General features: G+C 39.0%; 1 protein-coding gene across 1 annotated transcript in view; it reads right to left on the reverse strand.

Moving 5' to 3' along the window:
* Positions 1-2,259: 2,259 nt before the first annotated feature.
* Positions 2,260-18,455, reverse strand: part of SLC39A6 (solute carrier family 39 member 6) — a 27,776-nt gene continuing 11,580 nt past the window's right edge. Inside the window, exons 5-9 of the mRNA XM_007945661.2 lie at positions 13,636-13,741; positions 9,558-9,935; positions 7,963-8,043; positions 3,150-3,340; positions 2,260-2,412 (exon numbers count right to left, since the gene is read on the reverse strand). Coding sequence (XP_007943852.1) covers positions 2,260-2,412; positions 3,150-3,340; positions 7,963-8,043; positions 9,558-9,935; positions 13,636-13,741 — 909 coding nt within the window. The remainder of the gene's footprint in view (positions 2,413-3,149; positions 3,341-7,962; positions 8,044-9,557; positions 9,936-13,635; positions 13,742-18,455) is intronic.

Raw genomic sequence — 18,455 nt, forward strand, 5'->3', positions numbered from 1 at the left:
AGGTTTGATAAAATTCACTATAAACTGGGCCTTCTGCCTTGGCAAGGGGAAGAATTTTAATGTGGTAGTAATTTCTTCATAAGAGTCACTGGTTTCATATTTTTTCTTGTGTGACTATTTATATTTATCCAGAAAATTAATGCACATTAAATTCTCAACTGTACAGGTTGCTTTTATGACTGGTTGATTCTACTGTACAGCTATATCTTTTTTCATTCAAGATATTATTTTTGCCTTTCTCTGTTTTAAATCACTATGTCATTTTTTCCCTCTCCCAAAGTATCAGCTTTTGGTCCATATCTTACAGCTCCTGCATTTTCCTCTAATTCCCTTGCATCCTCCCTCCCCCAGAGTCAAAGGAACTACTTAAATTTTCTTCCACATACCCACTTATGGGTTGTTGGACAGGGAACCATGGTTCCTAGTCATCTTGTTTTTCCAGCTGGTACAGCACACCTCCAACCTTCAGAATTTCCATAAAAGGACTAGGTACAAGTCTCTGTGTTCTTCAGATTACTAGAGGAACATCTGCTGCATTCTAAGAAATTCCTCACCTGGCAATGATCTAGAGATGGGTACTAGATTAGGCCTGTGGGTTTCTAAAGCAGAGTAATCATTCAGCCAGAAAAAGAAATGCCTCATCTCATCCTCACAGACACCTCCAATCCAAGTAATTGTTGTTACCCCTACACCCCCTCACTTAGTTTGGGGGATAGGAATGCTGGTTCAACTCACTCTTAGTAGGCTCTAAGAGGGTGAGGGGGAGCTCTGGTAGCACAGTGGCTAAGGCACTTGACTGCTCACCAGATGGCTGGCGGTTCAAACCCTTCAGCCACTCCTTGGAAGGAAGGTTGGGCAATCCTACTTCCATAGCGATACTGCCTCGAAAACCCAAGGAGGGGTCGCTATGCGTCAGGGCTGACTCAACGGCACATAACAACAACAACAACAAGAGGGTGAGGTGAGGTCTGGGCAGCTGTTTCTGATTCTCTTTAGAATGCTGAATATTAATGTTTCTTCTCCAGCATTAGACTGTGGTTATTTTAAAATGTTTAAAACAGCTTAGAACAAATTGTGGACCCACATTTTTTGAAATGCCCTTTGTGATGAAGAATTTAAAACCTGAATAAGGTCTCTCAACAGAATAACAGAAGTGAATTGTTAAGTATGCTACAATGTGGATTGTACTTCAGAAAATCAGACATCTGGCATTTAGCTCACGTGGGGGATTTATTTTATAGAAAAGGAACATTTTGAGAATACCACAAAAAGCCTTAGTATGTCTACAGTACTATAAAATGACAATTGCTCATAACAACAACACTGAAACTCTGAAAGATACCAAAGTACTTTCTGAATCCAAGAAGTCAAATTATACTATGGTTTTAATGTCCTCAAATATCTCAAATGTTCTAATACTCTGGCATTTGGTAAACCAGAACATCCAATTAATCAGATAAGTCATTACCCTGGTCTTCTGGCAATACATACACTTACTTCCACACAAATATTTTTGTATTTCCTTTTCTTAGTCAATTGATATACTGCTTGATTTCATTAAATATATTTAGATTTCTGTATTATACAAAGTGAAATGTACAACTAAATTAGTATATAAAAGTGCCACTGTGTTTTTATGGGAACATTAATACGCTGACAAAAATGTCTGTGAATGCACTCTATACTAATTTTGTCTTTTCTATTTCAATCTAAATGTTGTAAATGTTATATAACTTTTGTGATTTTTACAAGAAATCTATGCCTCTTCAATTTTCACTCATTCGTCTCTTTTGCTCCTTATTTACTAGCTTAAATTCAGTACAAGTTTCCTTGGTATCTTAGGGTTCAGGAATATTCTTACTACTCCTGACTGAACACCTAAAGTTCTTCAGAGGTTTAAAATCCAGCATGGAAATTACTGTGTTAAATTAGTTCTAGAATAAAGAATTAAAGACATTTTTTTCCCTGAAATATATAGAACATGTCATGCCAAGTCTCTTGTTTATACAATAAAACTGGTAATATGGGTGAATTGCACTTATAGCTTATATTCCCAAAATAGAATAACTTAAATATTAAAATGTACCTTTATGTTACCACCATAATTGACCTTATAAGTGTAACAAATGACAAAATTCAATACAAAAAAATCACAATACACACTAAATGCTGCATGTTATAATACACAAACTCTCATCTCCCTATGACTTATTCAAACTACAGATGGCAATGCTTTTGTAAACTACTCTAGCATTTATACTAGAAATTTATACTAAACACAATTTTATGCTCAAATACAGAAATAAGTAACATAATCCCAAAACCTAAAAGTATTCCAGCATTCTGTAAAAAGAAATATCCCCAGCGGCTACATCCATGGTCACTAGCATCATTATGTAGCATCTCAGGTACCTTAAAGGAATGATGAAAAAAAGAAAAAGAAAAACATTCAAGTTTCCAGAACTACAGATGGGTTTTTAAAAGATTTTTCAGGATAATATACTAACTTAATTTGCAACTAGATATGCTAAAAACATGGCATAACTGACTCTAGCTAATAATGTTACATAGCATTTCCCAGCAGTTTAATTATCAAAGACTAATCATGGTGTGCTGAGCAAATAAAAATTCAATCAGTCTAGTTTGTTACTTCCTGTGTATCTGAATGGAATACAACATGTGGCTCACTTGAATTTCAGAGATATATGAACTTTACACTATATAAAATGTAATGTTGGCAATCACACTGGCTTGGATTACTAGGTAGACTTTGGAGACTATCATTCTGAAGTACACACAACATGCCAGCAAAATGGTAGTTTGTGCTAGATTTCCTCTAACTATCAACAATTCAATGGCTCATTACTGAAATTCTGTTCTCAGACACATCAGATGCAAGCAGATACTTCTGTGCATCCTGATACATGGTAGGTAGGATGGTTGAAGGTGTGCTTGTGATAAACAATCCAAAAAAGAAAACTCTAAAGGATCTGTATTCTATACTCTGTTGAGTACAGGAAAGAAAAATATAAAATAGAACACTTCTCATTACTACCATATTTAGTCTAAAACCTTTTTTAAAAAAGATTTTACCAGACATTTTCTCTATTTCATTGTTAATCAGAAAGATTTCACTTTGAAAAACTTACCATATCAACGAGAGCAACATACATGAATAAGCCAGCAGTAAGTGCAAATATCCACATAGAAACATTTTCAGCATAATGACCAATGAAAATCCCTGTTGCCATTCCAAGGTATGCCAGCATGGCTGACAGAGCATTATAAAGAACAGCCTGTTTAACAGTCATGCCCGCCTTTAGTAAAACAGCAAAGTCACCTTTAACAGAAAACATAGAAAGGGAAAAAGTAATTAAAAAAAGATTTTCTAAGACACATACTGTAAGAGGTTTCCCAGATACAAGAAATCTCTAATTTTTGAGAGTGGGAAAAAAAGCAAAATTAAGAGTTATCCAGGGTTAAAGCAGTGTTAATCACCCTAGCAGCTCTACAAACTAACATATCCTTTATCTAAAGTTTTTCATAAGGCTTCTAACTTTGTCAACGAATGGTAAGTATCAATGTCCTACTACTGTGCTCTATACTGTCCTCAAGCAGCTTTTCATTGGCTGTAAAGAGGGGGGAAGGGGAGTGGAAAACACACATGAAATTATCAGCAAATGATAAAGGCAGCACATAATTAAGAGCTAAAGAATCTAATGTTATAGTTATAAAAGGAGAAGAGATAAATGAAGGTAGAAATAGTTGAGTTTTCATAGGGAATGAAAGGACCTACAATATGGACCAAAAATGAGATGTTGGATTACAAGCATTGAGTAGGCAGCTTGAAGGCCTTCTAAATGGCAGAGCACATGCCAGGGAACAAAAGTGGAAAACAGTGTTAGGGTATGTAACTACAGGAAGAAAAACAGACATGAACTGGGGTCCAGAAGAACTCTGGGAAAGTATAAGGGATATGGATGAACTGGTAGGGTACTCATGTTTTAAGCCCTTATAACAGAGAAGAAAAAACTCAACCCATTAGCTCCCTTTTCTTCAACTCCAATGAGATTCTCTTTTCAACTTCTGTTAATGGAAAATTATTCTCTTTTATCTTCTGATCTTATTCACAGTGTATGCATGAAGAGAATGATACTAACGTATCACCAGGTTGCTGGCATAGAAAGATACCTGGTAGGGAAAGGGGTGGGGCTAGGTGCCTTTCTGGCAATCCCACATAGGCAGCTGTGTACTTGTACTTGTAGGGTCAGAATTTTGACTGGGAACAGACCTGTGCTCAACAGCAAAAAAAGTGAACTACAGTACCAGACTTACGAGAAGGCATGAAAGTTATGAGGAAGCTTATTGGAATCATCAGCGGCAGACGACTTTCTTAGTGTCTACCACTGAATATACAGTTTATATGGTGGTGGTGGTGGTGTTAGGTGCCATCGAGTTGTCTCCAACTCATAGCGACCCTATGCACAACAGAACGAAACACCGCCCGGACCTGCGCCAGCTCCACAATCCTTGCTACTACTTGAGCCCATTGCTGCAGCCGCTGAGTCAATCCATCTCATTGAGGGCCTTCCCCTCTTTCGTCCACCCTCCACCTTACCAAGCATGACATCCTTCTCCAGGGAATGGTCCTTTCTGACAACACGACAAAAGTAGGTGAGATGAAGTCTGGCCATTCTTGCTTCCAAGGAGCATTTCGAGTGCACTTCCTCCAGGACAGATGTTAGTTCTTTTAGCAGTCCATGGTACTTTCAGCATTCTTTGCCAACACCACAACCTGAAAGCATCAACTCTTCCTCGGCCTTCCTTATTCACTGTCCAGCTTTCACATGCATATGAGGTGATAGAAAATATCATGGCTTCTGTCAGGCGCACCTTAGTCAAGGAGAGATCTTTGCTATTCAGCACTTGAAAGAGGTCCTTTGCAGCCGATTTGCCCCTTGCTATCGTTGCCTGATGTCTAGACTGCTGCTTCCAGTGGTGTCGATTGTAGAACCAAGCAATGTGAAGTCTTAGACAACTTCAATCTTTTCTCCATTTATCATGATGCTGCTTATCGGTCCAGATGTGAGGATTTTTGTTTTCTTTATATTGAGATGTAATTCATACTGCAGACTGTATTCTTCAATCTTCATCAGTAAGTGGTTCAAGTCATCCTCACTTTCAGCAAGCAAAGTTGTGTCATCAGCATATTGCAGGTTGTTAATGATTCTTCCTCCAATCTTGATGCCATGTTCTTCTTCATACAGTCTACCTTCTTGGATTACTGGTTCAGCATATGGATTGAATAAGTATGGTGAAAGGGTACAACCCTGACACGCTCCATTCCTGATGTTAAACCATGCAGTGCCCCCTTGTTCTGTTTGAATGACAGCCTCTTGGTCTATGTACAGGTTCTTAATGAGTACAATTAAGTGTTCTGGAATTCCCATTCTTCTCAATGTTATCCACAATTTGTTATGATCCACACAATCAAATGTTTTTGCATAGTCAATAAAACACAAGTAAACATCTTCCTGGTATTCTTTGCTTTGAGCCAAGATCCATCTGAAATCAGCAATGATATCCCTTCTTCCATGTGCTCTTCTTAATCCAGCCTGCACCTCTGAAAGTTCTCTGCCAATATACTGCTGTAACCGTTTTTCAATTATCTTCAGTAAGATTTTACTTGCATGCAACATTAATATCGTTCAATAATTTCCCCATCTGTGGGATCACCTTTCTTTGGAATGAGTACAAATATGGATCTCTTCCAGTTGGTTAGCCAGGTAGATGTCTTCCAAATCTGTTGTGGCATAACCAAGTGAGCGCCTCCAGTGGGGCATCCATTTGTTGAAACATCTCAATGGGTATTCTGTCAATAATTCCTGGAGCCTTGTTCTTTGCTTCACTGCAGCTTCGACTTCTTTCAATACTATTAGTTCTTGAACATTTGCCACTTCCTGAAATGGATGAAGACTGATCAGTTCTTTTGGTACAGTGATTCTGTGTATTCCATCTTCTTTTGATGCTTCCTGCCTCAGTCAGTATTTTGCCTAGAGAATCTTTCAATATTACAACTCGAGGCTTAAATTTTTTCCTCAGGTCTTTCAGCTTGGGAAATGCCGAGCATGCTCTTCTCTTTTCGTTTTCTAACACTAGGTCCTTGCACATTTCATTAGAGTAATTGCCTTTGTCTGCTTGAGCTGCTCTTTGAAATCTTCTGTTCAGCTCTATTATCTTGTCATTTCTTCCATTTGCTTTAGCTACTTTTCATTCAAGGGCAAGTTTTAGGGTCTCTTCTGTCATCCATTTTGGCCTTTTCTTCTCATGTTTTTAATGACCTTTTGCTTTCTTCATGGATGATGCTCTTGATGTCATCCCACAATTCCTCTGGTTTTTGGTCATTGGGGTTTAATGCATCAACTCTATTCTTTAGATGCCTCTAAATCCAGGAGGGATGTATTCAAGGTCATATTTGGGCTCTCTAGACTTGTTTTAATTGTCTTCAACTTCAACTTGAACTTGCATATGAGCAGTTGATAGTCTGTTCTACAGGCAGCTCCTGGCCTTGTTTTGGCTGAAGATACGGAACTTCTCCATTGCCTCTTGGCACAGATGTAGTCAATCTGATTCCTCTGTACTCCATCTGGTGAAGTCCATGTGTATAACTGCCATTTGTGTTGTTGAAAAAGATATTTAAAATGAGTAAGTATTGGTCTTGCAAAATTCTATCATGTGATCCAGCATTATTTCTATCACCAAGGCCAAAATTTCCAACTATGGGTGATTCTTCGTTTCCAACTTTTACATTCCAATCACCAGTGATAATCAATGCATCTTCATTGCATGTTCAGTCAATTTCAGACTGCAGAAGTTGATAAAAATCTTCAATTTCTTCATCTTTTGCTTTGGTGGTTTAATAATCCAAGTATTAACTGATCTTCCTTGTAGTCATATGGATATTGTCCTATCACTGACAGTATTGTACTTCAGGACAGATCTGGAAACATCCTTTGTGATGATGAATGCCATGCCATTTCTCTTCAAACTGTCATTCCTGCCATAGTAGATCATATAGTTCTCTGATTCAAAATATCCAAAACCGGTCCATTTCAGCTCATCAATGCCCAGGATATAAATTTTTATGTGTTCCATTTCATTTTTTGACAACTTCCAATTTTCCTAGATTCATACTTCATACATTCCATGTTCCGATTATTAATGGATGTTTGCAGCTGTTTCTCAATTTAAGTCGTGCCACGTCAGCAAATGGAGGTCCCCAAAGCTTTACTTTATCCATATCATTAAGGTTGGTTCCACTCTGATGATGCAGCTCTTTCCCAGTCATATTTTGAGTGCCTTCCGACTTAAGGGGCTTATCTTCCTGCACTGTATCGGACAATGTTTCCAGGCTATTCATAAAGCTGCCCAATAATGTATCACACAGTGTTTCTCTGTTAGTCCTAAGGTTTTCCCTGGCCAATTATTTGAGAAGTGGATGGCCTCTCCCTTCTTCCTAGTCTGTCTCAGTCTGTAAGTTGCGTTGAAACCTGTGCACCAAGACCAACCCTGCTGGCTTTTGAAACACCAGTGGCACAGCCTCAATCCTCACAGCAACACTCAAGCCACCACAGTATGACAAACTGACAAGTATGTCTCCCTTAGTTGTTGGAAATCTGTCCGCCCTCCCCTTACCTAATTCCTACCTGGATCCAGCCGCCTTGTGGTCCCTGGCGTTCGCCCCTTTCCTGCCTCTGGGGGTGGGTCCTGTCTGCCGCTCCTTAGCTAGATCCTGCTGCTTTTTGTGGTCCTGGGCATTCTTGCCTTTTCCTGCCTCTGGGGATGGGTCCTGTCTGCCACCCCTTACCTGGATCCTGCCACTTTTTGTGGTTCCTGGTGTTCCCTCCCTTTCCTGCCTCTGAGGGTGGGTCCTGTCTGCCACAATTTACATGGTACTCTTACCTAATTCATGAGGCAACTCATGACAAAACACAGCAACAGAAGTACTTAAACCACTTGATAAACCTTCAGTAAAAGCAGCACCTGTATAAAAATCAAACAGATAATATATGGCTACATTATGTTTTGTTTAATCTTACCAGCATTCAAAATAAGGTAAAAGAAATGAACTATATTCCTGTTATGAAAAAACAACTTCCCCAACTCAACTTTTATCTTCTTTATGTGTAGTTTTAAATTACATTCATTAGGTTTAATTTTTCCACAAGACACAAGTATGAATGACAGAGCAGTGAAGGTTCAACTATGCCTTAAAATAATTAGATGATCTTATACAAACCTAAGAAGTAACTGCTACCATAACACACGTTTATACTCATACTTCCACTATCTCTCTATCTTTAGGGATAGGGATAACTATCCCTAATAGTTCCCTGTCTTTCAAAAAGCATATCATACAGCTGATCAATTATAAATCATAATTGTACACTTGCACATCCCCTGTACACAGTACATTATTAAGGCCTGATCTTGAGACTTTTAAGAAGAAAGAGCATCAGACTGGTGCTCAGCCTAACCATAAAACAGCACTATCTGCTTGGGCAAGTGGCTTTCACCTTTCCAGGCTTTAGCTGCCTCTTCTGTCATGTTTTCTATGATTACTGCTGGTTCCCCTCAGCAGCAAGTTACCAGAATTTGTAGGCACTATGTCCCAATTATGGCATAACAACAGAAAAGGGTCCATAATTCTTGAATACAAATTAATAAATTAATTGATCAAATATATGAAAATTTCTTTAGCATAAAAGAGATGATGGAAAAGATCCATTTACCTTTAGAAGTAGTTTATATGATAGAAACACAAACCAAACCTACTGCTATTAATTCTGACTCACAGCAACCCTACAGAACAGAGTAGAACTATTCCACAGGGTTTCCAAGGCTGTAAATCTTTACAGAAGCACAATGCCCCACCTTTTTCCTGTGGAGTGGCTGGTGGGTTTGAACCACGAACTTTCTGGTTGGCAACCAAATGTTTTAACCATTATACTACCAGAGCTCCTACCCAATAGATAAAGGAACTTAAAAGGTATAGGGGGAAAAAAAAAAAAATCACACATACTCCAAGTTAAAGCCTGATTTAAGACCAGTAAATTAGGAATAAGTTTTGATAGTTACAGTTTAGGTAATGGTCTAGGTAGAGTTCCTAACACTTAATCATACATAACTAATTTACTGAATATGTGGTCCAATGAATAAGTGCTTGGCTGCTAAATGAAAGGTCAGTGGTTCGAACCCACCAGTCATGCTGTGGGGAAAAGATTGACAGTTTGCATCCATAAAGATTACAGCCTTGGAAACCCTATGGGGCAGTTCTATTCTGTCCTATTGGGTCACTATGAGTCATAACAGACTTGACAGCAATGGGTTTGGTTTGATTTTGGTTTTTACTATCAAAGTAGCCAAAGAAAAAATAACATTCAAACGATCTTGGAAGTCAATACTAATCTTATCCAAACCAACCTATTTTCTTAAAATTTAAATAGTAGTTTATTGGGACATTTTCAGAGTCAAGGAACAGATATGTAGACAAATACCAATTGCTAGGCCATCGCTGAAATTATGTAGGCCGTCCCCCATTATCACCATCCAAGCCAAAGTGGCAATGCCGGCATCTTTTAGCTCCTCTCGAGAGTAACGCTGACTGTGACTGTGGGGGTGGTGGTTTTGGTGGTGGTGGTGATGGAGAATATGATGGTAGTCATGATGGTGGTGAATGAGATCATCTGATTGGCCGAGTGTGTCATGAAAATGAGAATGACATTTATTCTTGCACCCTCTGGGAACATATTCATTGTAAACTTCTTGTGGATGAGCATGAGCTATCATGACCTCTTCTTCTTCCAAGACTGCTGGCTGCTGAGAATCAAAGTGTGAGGGCTCTTGAGTGTCTGTTTGTAGATAGCCTTCTGGTCCTAGGTGAAAACATAAAGAACATTGGAACAATGTCAGAAAGCTTTTTAATGTACTTAGATACATTCAAACATTCCTACTTATAAAGTGAACAAGGTTTTATTTATTTTTTTAATTTGTGATTTGGGTGACAGTTTACAGAGCATATTGGTTTTCCAGTCAACCAATACACATTTTGTTTTGTGACATTAACTGCAATCCCCACAATGCAACAGCAGTCTTCCCACTTCTTCCCTATGCCCATTCCTTCCCTTTGTTCTTATTTCCCATTCCCTTCCACCTTTCTATCTCTGGGCCCTAACCCTATGCAAATGCTCATATCTTAATCTCAGATAGGTGATTGTTATGAGTGTATACTCTCCTGGTATTACTGTTCACTGTAAAAGCCTGCCCATTGTTTGGCTGAAAGTTGAGTAATAGTAGGGATTGAGTTCAGTTCCTGGCTTAACGGGTGTCTAAGAACCATATTCCCAGAGATTCTACCAGTCTTCATCTGACCAGTAAGCCTGGTCTTTTTTTTTTTTTTTTTTAAATCACTTTGAGTTTTCTTCCATGTTTTTCTCCCGCTCTATTGAGGACCTTGTTTTGTGATCTCTTTCAGAATGGTTAGCAGTGACAGCCAGGTACCATGTAATTTTTCTGTCTCAGGGTCTTTGGGGCTTGGGTTCATATGGTCCGTTAGTCCTTTAAAAAGTTTCTTTGCATCTTTGATATTTCTTCACTCTTCTTTGCAAGAGACCAACAGTTCTACCTTAGATGGCCACTCCCAAGCTTTGAAAACTCCAGTCGCTACTCACCAAAGTAGGATGAAGAACATTGTCTTTGTGAACAATATTATGCCAATTGACCTTAGTGTCCCCGAAAACTACGATCCTGAGCCCCAATGCCCAGTGACTCATTCCCTCAAGGTATTCAATTATGACTAAGAAGTTTTCGTAATATTGGCCTCTATATGCTCTACTACATTTATGGATATATTTGCATTTGTTCAGGATTGGTCTATAGAACGTTTGATCAAAATGTTCAGTAATGGTAGCTGGGCAATCCAGTTCTAGTCTCATGGCAAAGGAGGGAGTTGTTCATGGAGGTAATCAGCAACCCAATCCATTTCCTCCTCCTCTTCCTGACTCTCCTTCTTCCTCTTTGCTCCAGGTAAGAGAGCAATTGTGCCCTGGTTGGCAACTTGGAAGGTTTTAACATCCTAGGCACCACACAACAAACTAGGAGGTAGAACAGAACTGTTAACCACAGTATTAGGCCAATTAACTGGGCTTTCCCAGAAACCATGACCCTAAACATCCAAACCAAGGAACCAAATCTCATGTGGTATTCGGTGGTACATAAGCAGCCTCAACAGCTACTCTTGTAATAATAAGGTTTTGTTTTGTCTTTTTCCTGTACACTGTTACTAATTTTCTTAGATGCATTCCTGACATCGTGGCTCAATTCTAGAGTAGCTATTTCTTCTCATCATCATACATTTCACTGGAGTCCATTTAAAAAAGGTTGAAGAAGGAACAAATGCAGGAAGGAGAGCAAGAGCATTACTTGGTCTTTACATAAAGACCTTCTGGAAAACACAGGGTGGACAGGAGGCCTTACAAGGAAGCAGCAGCAACAATACAGTTTACCCTCCCATTCCTCTCAGTCAGCAACTCTTTGTACTACTCTTGGAAGTTTTCTCTCAGTCTGAATTTACCTCGAAACAAAAAAACTTCAGGAAAAAAAAGAAATATAAACATACATATAACCCACTGGTAAATTTTTATCTTTAACTATAAGATTGAGGGGGAAAAAAAAGACCACAAAAGTTAAAAGAAAAAACTACCAACTGCGAGAATATCTTCAGAAACCATATATCCAACAAGAATTAACCAAAACATATACAAAACTTTGACAACTTAACAATAAAAAGACAAATAACCCAATCATAAAATGGGCAAAGGACTTGAATAGACACTTCACCAAAGAGGACATTCAAATGGTCAGCCAACACATGTAAAGATGCACAACATCATTAGCTATCACAGAGATGCATATCAAAATCACAACGGGCTACCATTTCACTCCCACTAGAATACTAGGTTTAAAAACAAAAGAAATGTTGGCAAGGATGTGGGAAAATTGGAACCCTTATTCCTTTATAGTAGGAATGCAAAATGGTACAGCTGTTGTGGAAAACAGTACAGTGGTTCCTCAAAAAACTAAAAATAGAACAACCATATGACCCAGCAATTCTACTTTGGTACATATCCAACAGACTTCAAAGCAGAGACTCAAAAAGAGACTTGTACACCAATATTTACTGTAGCACTATTAACAATAGCCAAAGGCAGAAACAAACTAAATGCCCATCAATGGATGCATGAATAAACAAAATGTGATACATACATACAATGGACTAGCCATTAGTTAGTTGGTAACAAAGCCAGAAGGAGAAATGAAGTCTTGATACATGTTACAATGTGGATTGAGCTTTCAGACCTTATGCTGAATGAAATGAGTCAATTACAAAAAATAAAATAAAATAAAAATAAAATTATGACTTCACTTACATAAAAAGATAAGTAAAGGCAAATTTATAGACACCAAAGTTTATTAGTGGTTACCAGGGGTGGGACACTGGGGGATAAGGAGACTGGTCATTTCTTATAAGTTTCAGTTTCTGGTGATAAAAAAATAGCACTGATTAAGGGTAGGGATGCATAGCTGATTACTGTAATTGCTGTCAAGAAGCTGTACAACTATAAAAAGTTGAATTAACAAAAGCTGTGTGATAAATTTACAATTTAAAAAAAAAAAGTAACTGCTGAGGTTGCGTATGTACAACTAAAGACCTCATGGGATTTGGTTCCTTGGTTTGGAAGTTTACGGTCATAGTTTTACAGGACAGCCCAGGCCTAATAATGTGTTTAATGCTTCTGTTCGATTTCCTAGTATGTTGCACAGTTCCTGGGGTGTTAAAAGCTTGCAAGTGGCCATCACAAGCACAATAATTGATCTGTATTTGCCTGAAGCAAAGGAAGAAGGAGGGTTAAGAAGAGAAGGAGAAAATGGAATTTGTGGCTGTTGCCATGAACAACTGTCTTCTCTGCCATGAGACCAGAAGAACTAGATGGTGCCTGGGCACCATTACTGATCATTTTGATCAAAGATTCTAGAGCAGAATCCTGATCAAAGCAGGGAAAATGCAGAACAGAATTTCAAAATCTCAAGGAATCCAGTCTTTTATAGCCCTGGAGGCTGGAGAAAGTCCTGAAACCACTTGTCCTGAGATAATCTTTAAACCTGAAGCCAAAAATATCCCCTGAAATCTTCTTTAAACCAAGAATAGTTTAAATTAGTAAAGAATGTCTTTCTTGAGCATCATGCCCTTTTAAGATCTATCTGTAGAGATCAATTGGTAACAGCAACTCAAAAGGAACCAGGAACCTTAGGGGGCAATGAGTGTATGTTAATGGAAGAGGAACAACTCAGAAAAGGAAAGTGAGAATGGTTGCACAATTCAAAGCACGCAGTCAATGTTACTGTAATGTACATGTAGAAATTGTTGAATTGGTACGTTTTGCTATGTATTTACTCAACAAAAACAAAAAGAGAAAAAGACTTGGTCTATCTCCTCCAGATAGTCCAAGTTGCCAACAAATCATAGAGCAATTTTAAAGCTCTCCCTAGATCTCAGATTGTCTGATAAAGACTTACGATCATCTGTGTCTACTTTTTCTTCATTTGTTGAAAGTTGAGATTCGTACTTGGACAACTGCTTCTTAATCTCCACATCATCATCATTTTCAGGTTTTTTCTGATTCTAAAGTAGCAAGGGAAAGCCACACATTAAAACTGTTTGTTTGCTTATGTATACAGCTTTAAAGAAATAGTCAAGCAGAAAGACACCAAAAAGAGGGCAGAATTTAGATCTCTATTTGAATAAAAACCATATAAAGGAAGGTTTTGTACATTTACTTGCACAGCATCTAGTACTCTGGCATAGTAATTGTTCAGAAAGTTGAAGACTTTATGTCTCAATAATTTGAAATATATAGAATTATTACACATTAATCTTCCTGAATGTTCTGTAGGCCATCTACTCTAAGCGTGGTCTGTACACAGCAACACAGCATTCCCTGGGAGTTGGTAAGAAATGCACAATCTCTGGCCGCACTCCAGTCCTAACAGTGAACATGAAGGACTGTGGCGTTTAACCAGGTCCCCAGGTGTTTCACATGCACATCAGAATCAAGAAGCACTGCCTTAGGTTTTCAGTTTTGAACTAGTTAGAGGCATTTCCTTCAGTCATTTATTGATTCACTAATCAACCGTTTGGACTCCTCCATAACTTTGGAAATGGAAACCCCATATTTACCATACTTTTTAAAACGTGAAACTATACTGAGACAGTGTCATTTGTTTTTTAAAAGTAAACACTTTTCCTGTAGTAAAACTCCATAAAGAAGCTTCCTTTTTTTAAACTCTATTAGCCTTGAATTTATCAGGCTTTCTAAACATCTCAAATACCATACTTGAGATACTGTCTCTGAGTCACACAATGTTTATATTGTACAAAGCTTACTGTTTGAACAATGATACTTGTGTATTACCTACTTATGTAGAAGATACTATTCAAAAGGGTGAAAATTGTCACACAAATTATAGATTTCTTATTTGTAGTACCTCTGAATATGATATAAGCAATCAACCCCGTATCTGGTATTTTATTCTATCTCGAGAGTGAATATCTATACATTCCTAGATCATGAGAATTTTAAAAAGCAAACACATTTTTACTCTTACCATAATGCCCCAGAGTAAGTACTTCAATATTCCTGAACATAACGAATTCAGGGTATTGTAAATCACTTTTGTTGGGTTTTCTTCTTCCTTGGCAAGGGCTCTCTAGAACTTACGTCGTTGCTGTTAGCTGCTGCTGAGGTGTAGCTATGAGTCAGAATTGACTCCAGGGCAGTGAGTTTGGTTTTTTTCTTGGTTTCTGAGTCAATTCTGACTCATGGAGACCTTATGTACAACAAAACTAAACAATGCCAAGTCCTTCATCATCTTCACAATCACCAGCATGTTTGTGCCTATCATTGTGGCTACTGTGCTGAATCCATCTCACCAAGGGTGTCCCACACTCTTGCTGACCCTCTCCTTTACCAACATGACATCCTCCTCCAGCGATTAATCCCTCCCAATGATGTGTCCAAAGCAAACAAGTCAAACAATGTTCTGTTGTGATCCGCAGGGTTTTCAACAGCTAATTTTCAGAAGTAGATCACCAGGCCCTTCTTCCTAGTTTGTTGTTTTCTGGAAGTTGCTTGAATCTGTCCACCACGGGCAAACCTGCTATTATTTGAAATACTAGTGGCATAGCTTCCAGCATCACAGAAACACGCAAGCCACTCCACTATGACAAACTAATAGATTTGTGGGTGTAACCCATTCTGTTGTTCTGAAGTATTAAGGGCCTATAACTTCCTCTTTGCTAAGTGCTGGCAATACAACCTAAAACAAGATACTTGCAGTCCCTGTTCTCATGGAACTTATCATTCATAGGGAGGGAGATTTTATACAGATAATGATTATACAATTCTTTGAAAGCAATTGTCAATATATTTTACAAAGTGCTATGCGAATATGTAATAACACTGCACTTCAAGATAAGCTTCCTTGTCTTTCATTCACCTTTGGAAAGCAGTATGGCAATTCCTTAAAAAGCTGGAATTAGAAATACCATTTAACCCAGCAATCCCATTACGAGGTATATATCCTAAAGAAGTGAGAGCCAGGACAAGAACAGATATATGCACACCAATGTCCATCGCAGCATGATGTACAACAGCAAAAATACAGAAACAACCTAGGTGCTCATCTACAGACGAATGGATAAGCATGTTGTTGTTGTTGTTATGTGCTGTCGAGTCGGCCCCGACTCATAGCGACCCCTCCTTGGGTTTCCGAGGCAGTATCACTACGGAAGTAGGATTGCCCAACCTTCCTTCCGAGGAGTGGCTGATGGATAAGCATACTACAGTACAAACACATGATGGAATACTATGCGACACTAAAGAATAATGTAGAATCTGCAAAACACCACATAACAGGGATGAACTTGGAGGACATTATGCTGAGTAAAATAAGTCAATCACAGAAGGACAAATACAGTATCAGTTCATTATTGTAAAAAGCCAAGGAAAGGTATATGTATGGAAGGAAAATTTCTTTGTTGGTTACCAGGGGTGGGAGGGAACACTGCAAAAAAAAAAAAAAAAGCATTGACCTATGTCACTTTAGTTTTGTGTACTTCACTGTACATAAATTATATTTCAATAAAATGTATTTAAAAAAAAAAAATAAGACTCATTGACACCAACAGCTAAAGAAGAGCAGGAGTTTGCTGGTTAAGGGGCTGTCAGTATTCTAGGAAGGGATAAACTTTCAGGTGGGAGGGCCTGAAACTGGAGGGAGTCAGCCTCATACTTCAAGGCAAAGAAGTGTAAGATCATTGGGGCCTAGTAGGTTAGATAGTGGCTAGAGATAAAGGTGGGGCAGCTGAAGGAGGCAAGGCAATGCAAACCATGTTAAGAGCTGTGGATTTTGTCCTAAAAGTAATGGGAAGTAGTTCTGGTTACCTAGTGCCACTGAAAAGAATATACTACAAATGGAATGAATGGCCTTAACAAACAGGAGTTTATTCTCTTACAGTTTGGGAAGCTAGAAGTCCAAGTTCAAAGTGCCAGGCTCTAGGGGCTGGGTGGAAGCCCCTCAACCTTGGGGTCCAGCTCTGCCTCCTGCTCCCGGCCCACTGTAGCTAGAGGCAATTCTTCACTCAGACAGCTGCTGGCCGCTGAAGCTGAGAAGTCCAACGTTGACCAGTAAAAAGGCACAATCCTGATATTATCAAACCACATGGCAGGCCATAAATTCAAGTTCATTGTAAGTCCCAAGGTCAACAGAGCATGGCAGCCTGCTGAACAACGACATAGCTACATGCAGGGTCCAAGCATGCCATATGCTAGAGACCATTTCCAAGGCTTCTCCTTCCATACAGGAAGCAGACCATATCCCAAAGGCAGCTAGCTAGTCAGCTGCTTGTGGTAGATGCCACCACAGAGTGGACTGGCAGTCTCATCATGGGGAATAATGACCACCAGCTGCCCAGCCACTCAACCAGGCCCAGCCAAGTTGACACACAAAGTGAACTACCACAGAAGTCATCATAAGAAGGATTTTAAGAACTTAAGTACAACCTCATCACTTTTTTTGATTTAAACAAATTACTCACTTGTTCTATAAAAACTAGACTGGGAGAAAAGGAAAACAAAATTACATGGACTGATCACTTAGGAGGCACTGTTGTCACACAGGTGGGAGACAACCATGGGTCAGACCAGAATGACATCAAAGATGTAAAGAGGTTGAAAAATTCCGGGCTTATTTAGGGGGTTGCATGATCAAGATTTAATTGGATATGGGACTGAAGGAGCTGTCACAGAAGATGCTCAGGTTTCTAGCAGGATACCTTCTCCCTGGTAAAAGGAAATGTCAGAGATTGAACTATTATAAGGGTCTACCCATGTGTATCAGGAACTCTGGTGGCATAGGGCCTAAAGGATTTGACTGCTAACCAGAAGGTAGGCGGTTCAAACCCACCAGCCAGCCACTCCTTGCAAGGAAGGTTGGATAATCTATTTCTGTAGTGATACTGCCTTGGAAACCCAAGGAGGGGTCACTATGAGTTGGCTCCAACTCAACAATGGCAAGTTTTTTAAGTGAACCATAAATATCACGTATGAGATGTGCCCCTAATTTGAATGCAGAGATTTCAGATTGTGTTATGTGGCAGGCAACCTCCAACTATACAGAGACTCTCCAAGGGTGTAGGACAGATCTCACCTAGGAAAATCCTAGGTGAAATGCCCTAGTATGGACCTGGAGAGCTCTCAACAATCACCACAGGATGATTATTTTTTTCTTTTACAAAAAATTAAATGACATTAAAACTGTAACCAAGTAACACTACAATCTGGATGCCCTTGACAAAAGATAATCTCAAGTATTTTAAAAAAGGAAAAAGAACAGGTAATGCTTTAGAACTCCAGAGGGAAGTCTTTGCCTAGAAATTGTGCTTATTTGCTATTTAATGTTTCCCACACATTCAATATTTATCAGTTATCTACTATGTGCCAAACACTAATGTACCTCTTGTAGCTACACAGTAAACAGACACTTCCTCATCCTTAAAAAGTTTAGATTCCAGTTTGTACTGCCATCGAAGTTGGATCTGACTCATAGCGACCCCTCCTTGGGTTTCCGAGGCAGTATTGCTACGGAAGTAGATTGCCCAACCTTCCTTTTGGGAAGTGGCTGGTGGGTTTGAACTGCCAGCCTTCCGGTTAGCAGTCAAATGCGTTAGGTACTACACCACCAGAGCTCCCTTAGATTCCAGTCTCAGCTATAATATACTACTATCTATTGGAATGGCTTACTCACTGATCTGCACTGAACACTTTCCCTTGTTACCC

This window comes from Orycteropus afer, unplaced genomic scaffold (assembly GCF_000298275.1).
Source record: "Orycteropus afer afer isolate SDZICR_OR568_19922 unplaced genomic scaffold, OryAfe1.0 scaffold00141, whole genome shotgun sequence".
NCBI lineage: Eukaryota > Metazoa > Chordata > Mammalia > Tubulidentata > Orycteropodidae > Orycteropus > Orycteropus afer.